At 46.6% G+C, this 13,829-nt stretch overlaps 1 protein-coding gene across 1 annotated transcript in view; it reads left to right on the top strand.

The window, feature by feature from the left end:
• The window catches only part of NIPA1 (NIPA magnesium transporter 1), a 32,048-nt gene that overhangs the window by 11,655 nt on the left and 6,564 nt on the right, over positions 1 to 13,829 (top strand). Inside the window, exons 2-4 of the mRNA XM_032259983.1 lie at positions 5,574 to 5,621; positions 6,937 to 7,027; positions 11,235 to 11,395. Coding sequence (XP_032115874.1) covers positions 5,574 to 5,621; positions 6,937 to 7,027; positions 11,235 to 11,395 — 300 coding nt within the window. The remainder of the gene's footprint in view (positions 1 to 5,573; positions 5,622 to 6,936; positions 7,028 to 11,234; positions 11,396 to 13,829) is intronic.

Here is a 13,829-nt window from a genome sequence, read left to right on the forward strand (position 1 = left end):
ATGCCCAGCTGATTTTTTTGTATTTTTAGTAGAGACGGGGTTTCACCATGTTGACCAGGATGGTCTCAATCTCTTGACCTCGTGATCCACCCGCCTCGGCCTTCCAAAGTGCTGGGATTACAGGCATGAGTCGCTGCACCTGGCTGGGTTCTATCTTATTATTGCCTGGTAGGAGTGTGTGTGTGCGTGTGTATAGTATATATATATAGTAGCTACACAACTACTAAGTAACAAAGCCAGGACTTGAGCCCAAGGTCAAAGTCAGACACTTAGCCATGACATTATGTATATGGAATAGGCCTCCTCCTCTTCTCAGAAGAAACAAGACCTGTTATGAAAAGACAATCTTTATTAACATACAGTAGCATATTGTGTGTATACACACACACACATATTAACACACACATAGATATATGTTATATATATGTCTATCATCTGTATACAACTTTTTGTCAGATAATACTGATTGCAAATATATTCTCTGTGGCTTGCCTTTTCATTTTCGTAAAGGTGCCTCCTGAAGAGCAGGAGTGTTTGGTTTTGTTAAAGTCTAATTCTGTTTTTTTCTGTGTGGTCGGTGCTTTTGATTTCTGCCTGAGAAGTCTGTCTCCCCTGAGGTCACAGCGGGACCCTCCGGCCTGTTTTTCTTGGAGCTTCGCAGCTTTATTGTTTACCTTTAGGTCTGTAAGTCACGTTGAGTTACAGGATGGCGTGAGGCATGACTGACTTCAGTGTTTCCTCTGCAGCATCCAGCTGGTGCAGCACCCTTTGTTGAGGAGACTCCCCATGAATTGTACTGGTCCTTCAGTCTGTGATCTGACTGTGCGGGTATGGGCCGATCTCTGAACTCTGTTTCCTTGTGTATTTCTATCGTTATGCCAGTACCACACTGTCTCAATTATATAGTTTTATAGTAAATCTGCAAATTAGTATATGTCATAAAACTTTTTTTTCATAATTGCCAAACTATTTCTTAGGAAAAATAAATCCTGCGTATCTAATAACCAGTGTGCAAAAGAGCTTCACACGTTAAATGCATGAGTCAGCTGGTGACCGGTAATGCTAGGTACATTGCAGTCAATGCCTTCATCTGGCTGTGCTGCTGTCAGGAAACAATACTTACTTATTTTTAGTCCTTTTTAGAGAACTCTGTAAACTGTATGACATCTTTTTTGTACGTTTTTGAAGTCAAGGTGTTAATTTACAGAGAAGTAGTGACTCTTGCTTGGCTTCTATCAGCAACTTCTGTTGTTGCCGTTAGGAGCACGCAGAAGTGGAAGCAGTTTTTTTGTGGAATAATTGGAAGATAAATATGTTGGATGGCTGTATTATTATGCTAGAAAGCTGTATTTTAAGGACATTTCTGGCATGTTTATGACAACTGAATGGAAGATCTTAAAGCCACATGCCCATGGTTGGACAGCATCACTGTCACCTGATGTTGTCATCCTGATAAGCCTCTTTTGTGTTTGCAGAAACACTTCTTTGTCTTAGAGTTTAGCTGTTATAAACAGCTGTGCAGCTCTCAGCACCCAAGTTTTCCAATGAGAGGAAACCCCCTGGAACTTAGTGGTCCTGCCCTCTGCAGCCCACACCTGGGGTCGGGGAGGAGGCGTGACTGTGGCCAGACAAAGAGCACCCTCCGCGTCCCTCAGAGCTGCAGCTCCTGTTCTTGCTGAGGCCAGAGGACGTGAGGAGTCATAGGAGGCGGCCATCAGCTGGGAAGAGGAGACGCTTGGACATGCGTACCTACTGAGAGTGCCGGCTCATGAGCTTTAGGAACAGCGGTGCTTAGGTGCAGCAATGCTTACGGTGAAACTGTGAAGAAACCCAGCTTTGGGATATAATAGAAAAATATCTACGTATGACAGGGGCCAAGGGCTAACATGGAATACAGATTCCTAGGAGCTCCTGGCTGAAGGAGGAGGAGAGAAAGTGGAGCAGCCAGCTCACTGAGGACGCTGGGCACACAGCCCATGTGCTTCCTTTAGGGTGGAACAGAGGGGACGCTCCTGGACCAAGATGCTCTCAGGGACCATGGGCAGGATCTTCACTTTTGTTTGTGGCTAGGATGGGGCAGGTACCTGGATGGAGAAAAATCTGACTTGCTTAATGTCTGTGGCTGCAGAAAAATTTTACCTAATACTGGCTTAAAAGGTGAGGGTGACGTAAACACCTTTGATTTGAGCGAATCCAGGCTCTTGCTGGAGAGTACAAGTCGTGGGGCCTGAAATGCTTGGAGCTGAACTGGACCCTCTGGGAAAAGAACAGAAGCCATTCTGTTCACTTTGCCACTCTTGCATACCTGGTATCCCAGGTTCCTCCCCATTTTGTGACTTTTGATGTTTTATAAACCGCCCAAAGCATATACTGCGTGAGGTCAATGTTGGGAGGACCACAGCAGTGACAGGGAGAGCCGTTGGCCTCACTGCACTGACCCGCTCTCACTGCAGGAGGGCTACTCACAGTCCAGCGGCCGTAGCAGCAATCCCACGACTTCACAAAAACTCCTGACCAAACCACATTCATCACAATAAAAGACGGCTGGGCCGGTGGTTCACGCCTGTAATCCCAGCAATTTGGGAGGTCGAGGTGGGCGGATCACTTGAGGTCAGGAGTTCAAAACCAGCCTGGCCAACATGGTGAAAACCTGTCTCTCCTAAAAATATAAAAATTATTCACGTGTTGTGTGAGCGCCTGTAATCTCAGCTACTTGGGAGGCTGAGGCACATCAATCGCTTGAACCTGGGAGGTAGAGGTTGCAGTGAACTGAGAGATCATGCCACTGCATTCCAGCCTGGATGACAGAGTGAGACTCTGCCTCAAAAAAAAGCAAAAAAAAAAAAAAAGGCCTGGCGCTGTGGCTCACGCCTGTAATCCTAGCACTTTGGGAGGCCGAGGTGGGTGGATCACCTGAGGTCAGGAGTTCAAGATGAGCCTGGCCATCATGGTGAAACCCCATCTTAAAAAAAAAAAAAAGTGGCCGGGAGTGGTGGCTTACACCTGTAATCCCAGCACTTTGGGAGGCCAAGGTGGGTGGATCACAAGGCCAGGAGTTCGAGACCAGCCTGGCCAAAATGTTGAAACCCTGTCTCTACTAAAAGTACAAAAATTAGCCGGGCACGGTGGCACGCACCTGTAATCCCAGCTATCGGGAGGCTGAGGCAGGAGAATCGCTTGAACCTGGGAGGCGGAGGTTGCAGTGAGCCGAGATTTCGCCATTGTACTCCAGCCTGGGTGACAGAGTGAGACCCTGTCTCAAAAAAAAAAAAAAATTCTACACAAGCGAAGTAAACAAAGAAAAAACAAACAAAAAAAAACCCAATAAAATCAACAAAATCACAAGTTGGTTCTTTGAAAAGAATAATGAAATTGACAAACCTTTAGCTAGACTGACCAAGCAAAAAAGAAGAATCAAATTACTAAAATTAGGAACAAAAAAGGAGATATTTTCTGTATGCCCTTACGATAATCTCCACAGACTTTAAATTCACTTTTTAAAGTACTTTATTTGTTAGTTATGGTGGTTTTGTTGGGAAACTGTTTCACAGGCTTTTCACACCAGTATTCTGGACCTGATGACCTTTCACTGCTAATTATTCGGCATGCATTTTGGGATAGCCTCTTTGATTAGCACATTTAGAAATCTAACACTGATTCTGTATTCATAGCTGACTCTCCTGCAGTGCCCACCAGGCACATCCTTAAACTTAGCTAAACTTTCTGCCTCATAGGGTACCCTGGGTCCCGTTGTATCAGAGACACTGAGAGGGGCACAGGACAGGAGCCCCAGCAGTGCCAGGCCCTCTTCTGCAGTGGAGCTGGCAGCAGAGGCTCAGGGTCTGCAGACGGCGCAGCAGGCAGGCGGCAGAGACGCTGCTGCTGACGTTGACCACTGGGGTCAGCCAATGTCCATCAGGCTTTTCTGTAAAGATAACTTTTCTGTTCATAATTAATAAGAAGAACCTATGGAGGTGGCTGAGAAGCAATCTTGTTTCTCAGTAAGCATTCATTCACTTGTTTTAGTATCCATTGATGATTCTTGCCTAAATCAGTTTTTATTGTGATGTGATCAAATAACAATATTATCATTATTATTATTATTATTATTATCTTATTTTTTTTTGAGACGGAGTTTCACTCATGTTACCCAGGCTGGAGTGCAATGGCGCGATCTCGGCTCGCCGCAACCTCCGCCTCCTGGGTTCAGGCAATTCTCCTGCCTCAGCCTCCTGAGTAGCTGGGATTACAGGCACGCACCACCATGCCCAGCTAATTTTTTGTATTTTTAGTAGAGACGGGGTTTCACCATGTTGACCAGGATGGTCTCGATCTCTTGACCTAGTGATCCACCCGCCTCGGCCTCCCAAAGTGCTGGGATTACAGGCTTGAGCCACCGCGCCCGGTCATTCATTATTATTTTTTGAGACAGGGTCTAGTTTTCTTTTTTCTTTTTTTTGAGACGAAGTCTCGTTCTTGTCCCCTACACTGGATTACAGGTGCCTGCCACTGCGCTCGGCTACTTTTTGCATTTTTAGTAGAGACTGGGTTTCACTATGTTGGCCAGGCTGGTCTTGAACACTCGACCTTAGGTGATCCACCCACCTCAGCCTCCCAAAGTGCTGGGATTACAGGCATGAGCCACCTGGCTTGGTGCCCACTAATTTTTAAATTTTTTGTAGAGACAGAGTCTCGATATGTTGCCCAGACCCCTAGGCACAAGTGATCCTCTACCTCAGCCTCCCAAAATGCTGGAATTACGGGGATGAGCCACCAGGCCCAGCCCCATTTCATTTTGTAAGTACTTTTTGTGATACCTGTAGCTCTTCTGCTCCATTAAGGAGGCCAGCAGGCCGGGTGTCTTATACCAAATTGTGGTTTTACTACTGAGAATTAAAACAATTAGAATTGTTACTATGACTGGGCAAAGTGACCCACACTGTAGTCACCGCACTTTGGGAGGCCGAGGTGGGCGGGTCCCTTGAGGCCAGGAAGTCAAGACCAGCCTGGCCAATATAGCAAAAACCTGTCTCTACTAAAAATATAAAAATTAGCCGCAAGTGGTCGTGCACACGTGTAATCCCAGCTACTTGGGAGGCAGAAGCAGGAGAATCGCTTGAACCCGGGAGGTAGAGGTTGCGGTGACCCAGGCTTGCGTCACTCACTCCAACCTGGCCGACAGAGTGAGACTCCATTTCGGGAAAAAAAAAATTGAGAAAAGCATTAGTTACTGTAATCTGCAGTTAGCAACAAAAAAAATCTCCTAAAAAACTGCTTAGGACGCCAGGGGCAGTGGCTCACGCCTGTAATCCCAGATGTATAAAGATTTCATTTCCTTATTTGGGTCAGCCTGTGTTGGTTGCAAAAAATATCTTGACTTTGCCACTTTGAGTGGTCTCTTCTGCTGCTATTTTTAGATGAAAGATTCTCTTTAGGGTGAATAAACAGTGTGACGTTCATTCTTTTCCGTTTTAGTCTTCAGATCAAAGTTTCTCACTTGTAAACCTCTTCCTGACATACGTAGCTTGTAAAAACCCACTTTCCTGACTTTTTCTTATCTCATTCTTTTATAGGTACTTCCTATTTAACAGACATTGTGTGGTGGGCTGGCACAATCGCAAGTAAGTAGCCTGTGTCACCATCATGGCTCTGGGCACTGCTGGAGTGGCTGGGTTAGGGTGGGAGGTGTCACATGGCCTCTCCCAGGCCCTGAACACGTCTTTAGTTTAGATGCCCCTGCCTTCCCAGGGAACTCGCCCTGCTCCCCTTCCTCCCAGGACAAGAATGCAGAAGGACAAGTTGGGAGTGGTGGAGGCCACTGCTGCCCATGATTAGCCATGAATTCAGTCCAGGCCAATCTGTTATGAGCCCAAAGAAATTAAAACAGCTCCTGCTTACCCGTGTAGTCGGGCTGTTGGCGTCTGGTGAAATTCCATGTTAGGCTGCCTTGTTTTTCTCAGGGCAGTTGGTTTAACAAAGGACAGTTTTGTGACTCAAAGATCAGGTTATGTGCTGTAATGTAAAGATAAAATTATTAGAGTTCAGAGCTCTAAATGTGTTATAACGGACAACTGTCTTTGAAGTTTAGAAATACTGTGTATGGTGGGGCATGGTGGCTCATGCCTATAATCCCAGCACTTGGGGAGGCTGAAACAGGTGGATTGTTTGGGCCCAGAAATTCGAGACCAGCGTGAGAAACACAGCGAAACCCCGTCTGTGCAAAAACAAAAATTACCTGGGTGTGGTGGTGTGCGCCTGTTTTCACAGCGATTTGGAGGCTGAGGTGGGAGGATTGCTTGAGACTGGGAGGTGGAGGCTACGGTGAGCCAGCACCACCACAGTACCCTCCAGTCTGGTTGACGGAGCGAGACTCTGTCTCAAAAGGAAAAAAGGAAACATCGTGTACTTTTGTCTTTTAATACAACACTGCTTGGCAACGCCAGTTCTGTTCCTTGAAGAGCTCCTCTTTCGGCTCTGTCTGGGTGCCTCCCTGCGGCAGTCCTGTGCGGCAGTCCTGTGCAGCAGCCCTGTGTCCTCTTGATATGCCAGTGGCCTGTCACCGTGGCCAGCCGCCTATGCTGCAGCAGTCCCAGGCCACTGGAGGGTGCACAGGAAGCTCTGCCCCACTAGTGTGAGAGCAAGGGTGTGTGGAGAGAGTGGAAATCTGCTCAGTGCTGCACCCATTTCAGTCACTGCTAGTCAGGTTCTGCATTTCCGTGGAGGGCTGAACCTACTCACCTCACTGATGGGACCAGTGAAGGTGTGCGGTCTGCCCCCTCACCCCTTAAACATGCAGGTAACACCCAGATGTGATTCTTCTCAAGTAATGGGAATGAAGTAGCCCTTTCGGAGCCGAGCCTTGCAAGACTCAACTCTGATCAGTGCTGAAAGAGAGCTCTGTAACTGCAAGCAGCACCCTTGTGATTTTCTTGACAGTGGCAGTTGGCCAGATTGGAAACTTCCTGGCGTACACGGCAGTCCCCACGGTCCTCGTAACTCCCCTGGGCGCCCTTGGAGTGCCGTTCGGGTGAGAGCCAAGATTTTTTTTGGTATTTAATGTGTAGTTTAGATATAAGAACTTTTCATTTTAAATGTTTCTGTTAATAAAAGCAAAATTATAACAAGATAGATCTTCAGGCCAGGCACGGTGGCTCACGCCTATAATCCCAGCATTTTGGGAGGCCAAGGTGGGCAAATTAGGTCAGGAGTTTAAGACTGCCTGCCCAACATGGCGAAACCCTGTTCCTACTAAAAATACAAAAAATGGGCCGGGCGCGGTGGCTCAAGCCTGTAATCCCAGCACTTTGGGAGGCCGAGGCGGGTGGATCACGAGGTCAAAAGATCGAGACCATCCTGGTCAACATGGTGAAACCCCGTCTCTACTAAAAATACAAAACATTAGCGGGGCATGGTGGCGCGTGCCTGTAATCTCAGCTACTCAGGAGGCTGAGGCAGGAGAATTGCCTGAACCCAGGAGGCGGAGGTTGTGGTGAGCCGAGATCGCGCCATTGCACTCCAGCCTGGGTAACAAGAGCGAAACTCCGTCTAAAAAAAAAAAAAAAAAAAAAACACAAAAAATTAGCTGGGCATCATGGCGACCACCTGCAGTCCCAGCTGCTTGGGAGGCTGAGGCACAAGAATTGCTTGAACCTGGGGGCAGAGGTTGTAGTGAGTCAAGATGGTGCTGCAGCACTCCAGCCTGGAAGACAGAGCAAGACTCTGCCTTAAAAAAAAAAAGCTGCACGGGTGGCTCACGCCTGTAATCCCAGCTCTTCGAGAGGCCAAGGTGAGTGGATCATTTGAGGTGAGGAGTTAGAGACCAGCCTGGCCTACATGGCGAAACCCCATCTCTACTAAAAGTACAAAAATTAGCCGGACATGGTGACGGGTGCCTATAATCCCAGCTACTTGGGAGGTTGAGGCAGGAGAATCTCTTGGACATGGGAGGCAGAGAACAAACATGTAAATCAATAGAATGTAACTGAGATTCTAGAAACAGACACTCACATTTACAGTCAATTGATTTTTGCCAGGGGTACCAAGACAATTGAGTGGGGGAAAGAATAGTCTTTTCAAGACATGATGCTGAGCCAGCTGGATCTCCACATGCAGGTGAATGAAGTTGTGCTCCTGCCTCACACTGTATACACATGTTAACTGTATGAATCAAAGGCCTAGATGTAAGAGCTAAACTTTTAAAACTCTTAGAAGTAAACGTAGATATAAGTCTTTATGACCTTGGATTACGTGATGATTTTCTAGTATAACACTTAAAGCACAAAAGCAGAAGCAACAGAAGAAAAATAGATGAATTGGGTATCATCAAAATTAAAAACCTTTGTGCTTAAAAGGATGCCATCAATGAACTGAAAACTCACGGAGTGGGAGGAAAATTTCAAATTATATATCTGATAAGGGATTTGTAGTTAGAATATATAAAAACTCTTGCTGGGTGCGGTGGCTCACGCCTGTAGTCCCAGCACTTTGGGAGGTTGGAGGACCAGAGGTCAGGAGTTTGAGACCAGCCTGGCCAACATGGTGAAACCCTGTCTCTACTAAATACAAAAAAAATGGCACTGTCAGCCAGGCGCAGTGGCTTACGCCAATAATCTCAGCACTTTAGGGGGCTGAGGCGGGTGAACCACTTGTGGTCAGGAGTTTGAGACCAGCCTAGGCAACATGGTGAAACCCTGTCTCTACTAAAATACAAAAATCAGCCGGGCGTGGTGGTGGGTGCCTGTAATCACAGCTACTTGGGAGGCTGAAGCAGGAGGATTGCTTGAACCTGGGAGGTAGAGATTAAAGTGAGTTGAGATTGTACCACTGCACTCCAGCGTGGGTGGCTGAGTGACACTTCGTCTCAATGAATGAATGAGTGAGTGAATGAAAACAGCACTGTCTTCTGGTATTCCACAATGGAATAAGAGATGATTTGGTCCCCTGGTTCATACTCTCCACTTTGGTGCATGGCAGCCCTTTCCCACCTTGGCACAGTCCACCCGTTGTCCCAGGCCAGTTCCAGGCCCACTTTTTGCACTGTGATCCCCCTGCGTTTCTGGTTTCTACTTTTCTGGGCAGCTACTCAATGAAGCCCCTCTATTGAACATGTAGTCATGTATTCATGTATCGCTTGTTGGTTCTTCCAGCAATGTTACTTACTGCCCCAGCGGCACTGTTGGGAGCTTCTTAAGAACGGGGCTGTCGGCCAGACACAGTGGCTCGCGCCTGTAATCCCAGCACTTTGGGAGGCCAAGGTGGGTGGACCACGAGGTCAGGAGTTTGAGACCAGCCTGGCCAACATAGTGAAATCCCATCTTCACTAAAACAAAAAATACAAAAATAAAAAGCCGGACGTGGTGGCGGGTGCCTGTAATCCCAGTGACTTGGGAGGCTGAGGCAGGAGAATTGCTTGAACCTGGGAGACGGAGGTTGCCATGAGCCGAGATTGCGCCACTGCACTCCAGTCCAGGCTACAATGCGAGACTCTGTCCCAAAAAAAAAAAAAAAAAAAAAGAACAGGACTGTCTAGAGATAAGGATAGAAGTGTGGTTCAAGGGAAAAGAAGGCATTTAGGACCTGTTGGGGGTCATGACCGTGCTTGTATCTCTTGTTAGCTTTGTGGCCTTAAGTTCAATGCTGACCCTTTCTGAGGCTCAAGTTTCTTTATCTTTAAAATAGGGATTAAAGGAAGTAATCCAGGGCGTACCTGAGCCTGGGATGCCCTCCTCCAGATGTTCCTGTTTCCTGATCGTCTTCAGCACCGACATGAGTAAAGTGAGAAGGACCAGTCCCATGACTTAGTGAGGCCCAGGTGTTCCAATTCAGATTGTATACTGATAATCACACAGAGAAGTAAGAGAAGAAACACATCACAAGCCTGAACATTATAGATGTTTTTGAAGAATACATTTTTTTGCATTAATTACGTGGCCATCTTTTAGAAGTTTTCAGTATTAGAGAAAATAACCACCCTTACTCCCACGCTACTGCAGTTACTGTTAGGGTTTTAATTTTTTCTTTTGTTTGTGCATTTTTCACCTAATTTGTTTAAGTGTTTTTATCGTGCATTACTTATAATTATTTTGACAGTTTTGCCCCCTACTTTTCCACATAGCGTAGATAGTAGTACATTTGTTTGGTTCCTTTTAAGCAAGCATTACTTTTTTTTTTTTTCTTTTTTTTTTAATGCTCGCCTACATGCAGAGTAAGCATTACTTTTTACTTTTGGTCAGTCACAAAACTTTTTATGCTGTGGTATATTTTATATGTGCTGAGATAGTAATATAGTGCTGTAAGTTAGGCCTGTCATTAACTACATACTGGTTATATACAGAATTGGTATGAAAATCCTGGCCAGGTGTGGTGACTCATGTCTATAATTCTAGGACTTTGGGAGGCCAAGGCAGGAGGATTGTTTGAGCCCAAGAGTTTGAAATTTACCTGGGCAACTTAGTGAGACCCGGTCCCTACACAAATTTATTAATTGATTGATTGATTGATTGAGAGGGGGTTTTACCATATTGGTCAGGCTGGTCTCGAACTCCTGACGTCAGGTGATCCACCCGCCTTGGGCTCCCAAAGTGCTGGAATTATAGGTGTGAGCCACTGCGCCCAGCCTCTACACAAAATTTTTGAAAAATTAGCTGAGTGTGGTGGCATGCATCTGTAGTCCCAGCTACTTCAGTGGCTGAGGCAGGAGGACCACTTGATCCCAGGAATTTAAGCTTGTGGTAAGCTATGATTGTGCCATTGCACTCCAATCTTGGCAATAGAGTGAGATCTGGTCTCTTAAAGGGAAAAACAGAAGAAAAAGAAAATGGCTTTTCTTTTTTTTTTTTTTTTTTTTTGTTTTTTTTCCGAGACGGAGTTTCGCTCTTGTTACCCAGGCTGGAGTGCAATGGCGCGATCTCGGCTCACCGCAACCTCCGCCTCCTGGGTTCAGGCAATTCTTCTGCCTCAGCCTCCTGAGTAGCTGGGATTACAGGCACGCGCCACCATGCCCAGCTAATTTTTTGTATTTTTAGTAGAGACGGGGTTTCACCATGTTGACCAGGATGGTCTCGATCTCTTGACCTCGTGATCCACCCGCCTCGGCCTCCCAAAGTGCTGGGATTACAGGCTTGAGCCACCGCGCCCGGCTAGAAAATGGCTTTTCTAGATAAAAATATCTGCACTTAGAAGAAAGGTCAGGTAGTTTGGTTTAAATTTTAATGATTTCTCTTTCTTCAATAAAGGTCCATTTTAGCTTCCTATCTCCTGAAGGAAAAGCTCAACATCTTGGGCAAGTTGGGGTGCCTGCTAAGCTGTGCAGGCTCTGTTGTGCTGATCATCCACTCCCCAAAGTCTGAGAGTGTGACGACTCAGGCTGAGCTGGAAGAGAAGCTGACCAACCCAGGTAATTCCTTTCTAACAGTGCTGCCAAGAAGGTTTACACAAGGAGTCACAACTTTTTTAACCAGATGTTCACATCTGACGCTTCCTGGCGGGGCAGATGAAACATGTGCCCACCCTGATCTGTTCCTGTAGATCTCTGTTCTCTGGACACATGCATTGCTTGGCTGTGCTCACAGGCTAGCCCTCTGCCCTCACCCTCCCTCCTGATCCTCACCCTGTGGGGAGCCTCCGTGGCCTGGTATTCCTTTGGGTTCTCTTCTGGGACCCTGTGCATGGGCGCTCTTCCCACAGTGGCTCCCCTCGGGCCACCCTCTCAAGTTTGACTGCCACCTGCCCCCCACCACATCCCTTTCCTGGTGTGCCCTGCCCTGCCTGGTCTTTTCTCCACCGCAGCACTTCACTCCCTCCGACATGAAGCTCTGTGAGAACAGAGACCTGGTATCTCTTATCTTTAGATTCTTCATATAGCTCTGTGTATATATTTTTGATATAATTTATTTTTTTTGATAAATGCATTAAAAACTGCTATCGACATGATTACAACAGACTTAAAGTATAGATTTCACTTTAAGTAGACCACCCCATGTTTCTTACCATGTTTAGGCAGGTGCCAGCACAGCACTGCCTCCACATCAGCTTGCTGGTTTGCGTGTCCACACTTGCTGGTTTTCATGTCCACATTCAGTGGTTTGCACGTCCACACTCGCTGGTTTTCATGTCCACACACCCTGCTTTGCATGTTCACACCATGGTTTGCATGTCCACAACCCAATGTGCACGTCCACCCTTGCTGGTTTTCGTAGCCAGCCCTCTCAGGTCCATTTGTAATCTTAGAATAGATTTCATAGAAAACACAACCTCTTTATACACATAATTTCAAACCATCAGTGTAAAGCCCTAACCATAATATAAACGAGGAATACCAAGACAATACTTCAAAATAAAACATGGAATTCAATATATATAGTTGCCCAGGTCCAGCTATAAGAGAAGACATGTTGAAGCCGGCAGACCCCACAGCTTGTGAGGATGACTGAGAATCTGGTAGCTGCAGATGTAGACTGACGTGCGGTGTCCTGTTATTGACTCAGATACTTGAGGTCTTGCTGTCAACAAAATGATCCTCAGATGGAGCATAACTGTTAATGAAGTTTTGATCAAAGAAAGAACAAGCCTTCCAATTTACATGGAAGTAGCACTTCTGAAAAATCCAGCATATATTAAATCCATGCAAAAATTACTTTGTTTCATGCATAAAATAGGTTCTAGGCTCTGATTATTAAAAACATATTTTTCACTTGTAAGTCCAAGGAGACATTCAGGAGTTGTGAGGAGAATGGGATGATTTTCGATGGTGGGAGGAGGGCTGTCTGCACATGCCCCTGCCCACTGGATGCAGCCCCCAATCATTGCAACACCCAAAAACACCCCCCACAGCTTAAAGTCCTCCCTCCTGTCCCCTGCCTTACCCCTGCTCCCTGGATTCCCAGGTGCTATTTTGAAACCTCGGCACGTCTCCATTGACATGTATTGTTAAGAGAATGGTTCTAGGCTGGGTGCAGTGGCCCATGCCTATAATCCCAGCACTTTGGGAGGCTGAGGAGGACAAATCAGCTGAGGTCAAGAGTTCAAGACCAGGTTGGCCAACATGTCGAAACCCCATCTCTAGCCAAAAATACAAAAATTAGCTGGGCGTGGTGGCGGACACCTGTAATCCCAGCTACTCGGGAGGCTGAGGCAGGAGAATCGCTTGAACCCGGGAGGCGGAGGTTGCAGTGAGCAGAGGTTGCACCACTGCATTCCAGCCTGGGCAACAAGAGTGAAACTTCATTTCAAACAATAATGAAAAAACCTAAAAAACAAAGAGAATGGTTCTGATAGAGGACCATGTAAACATTTAGGAGCTGTAAGTTTTTTGTTTTTTTTTTTTTTGAGACGGAGTTTCACTCATGTTACCCAGGCTGGAGTGCAATGGCGCGATCTCGGCTCACCGCAACCTCCGCCCCCTGGGTTCAGGCAATTCTCCTGCCTCAGCCTCCTGAGTAGCTGGGATTACAGGCACGCGCCACCATGCCCAGCTAATTTTTTGTATTTTTGGTAGAGACGGGGTTTCACCATGTTGACCAGGATGGTCTCGATCTCTTGACCTCATGATCCATCCGCCTCGGCCTCCCAAAGTGCTGGGATTACAGGCTTGAGCCACCGCGCCCAGCCTTTTTTTTTTTTTTTTGAGACTGAATCTCACACTGCCACCCAGGTTGGACTGCCGTGGTGTGATCTTGGCTCACTGCAACCTCCACCTCCCAGGTTCAAGCAATTCTGCTTCAGCCTCCTGAGTAGCTAGGATTACAGGCGCGTGTCAGCACGCCCAGCTAATTTTTGTATTTTAGTAGAGACAGGGTTTCACCATGTTGACCAGGATTGTCTCAATCTCT

Source organism: Sapajus apella, unplaced genomic scaffold (genome assembly GCF_009761245.1).
Source record: "Sapajus apella isolate SASKATOON/1434 unplaced genomic scaffold, GSC_monkey_1.0 scaffold113, whole genome shotgun sequence".
Taxonomy (NCBI): Eukaryota; Metazoa; Chordata; class Mammalia; order Primates; family Cebidae; genus Sapajus; species Sapajus apella.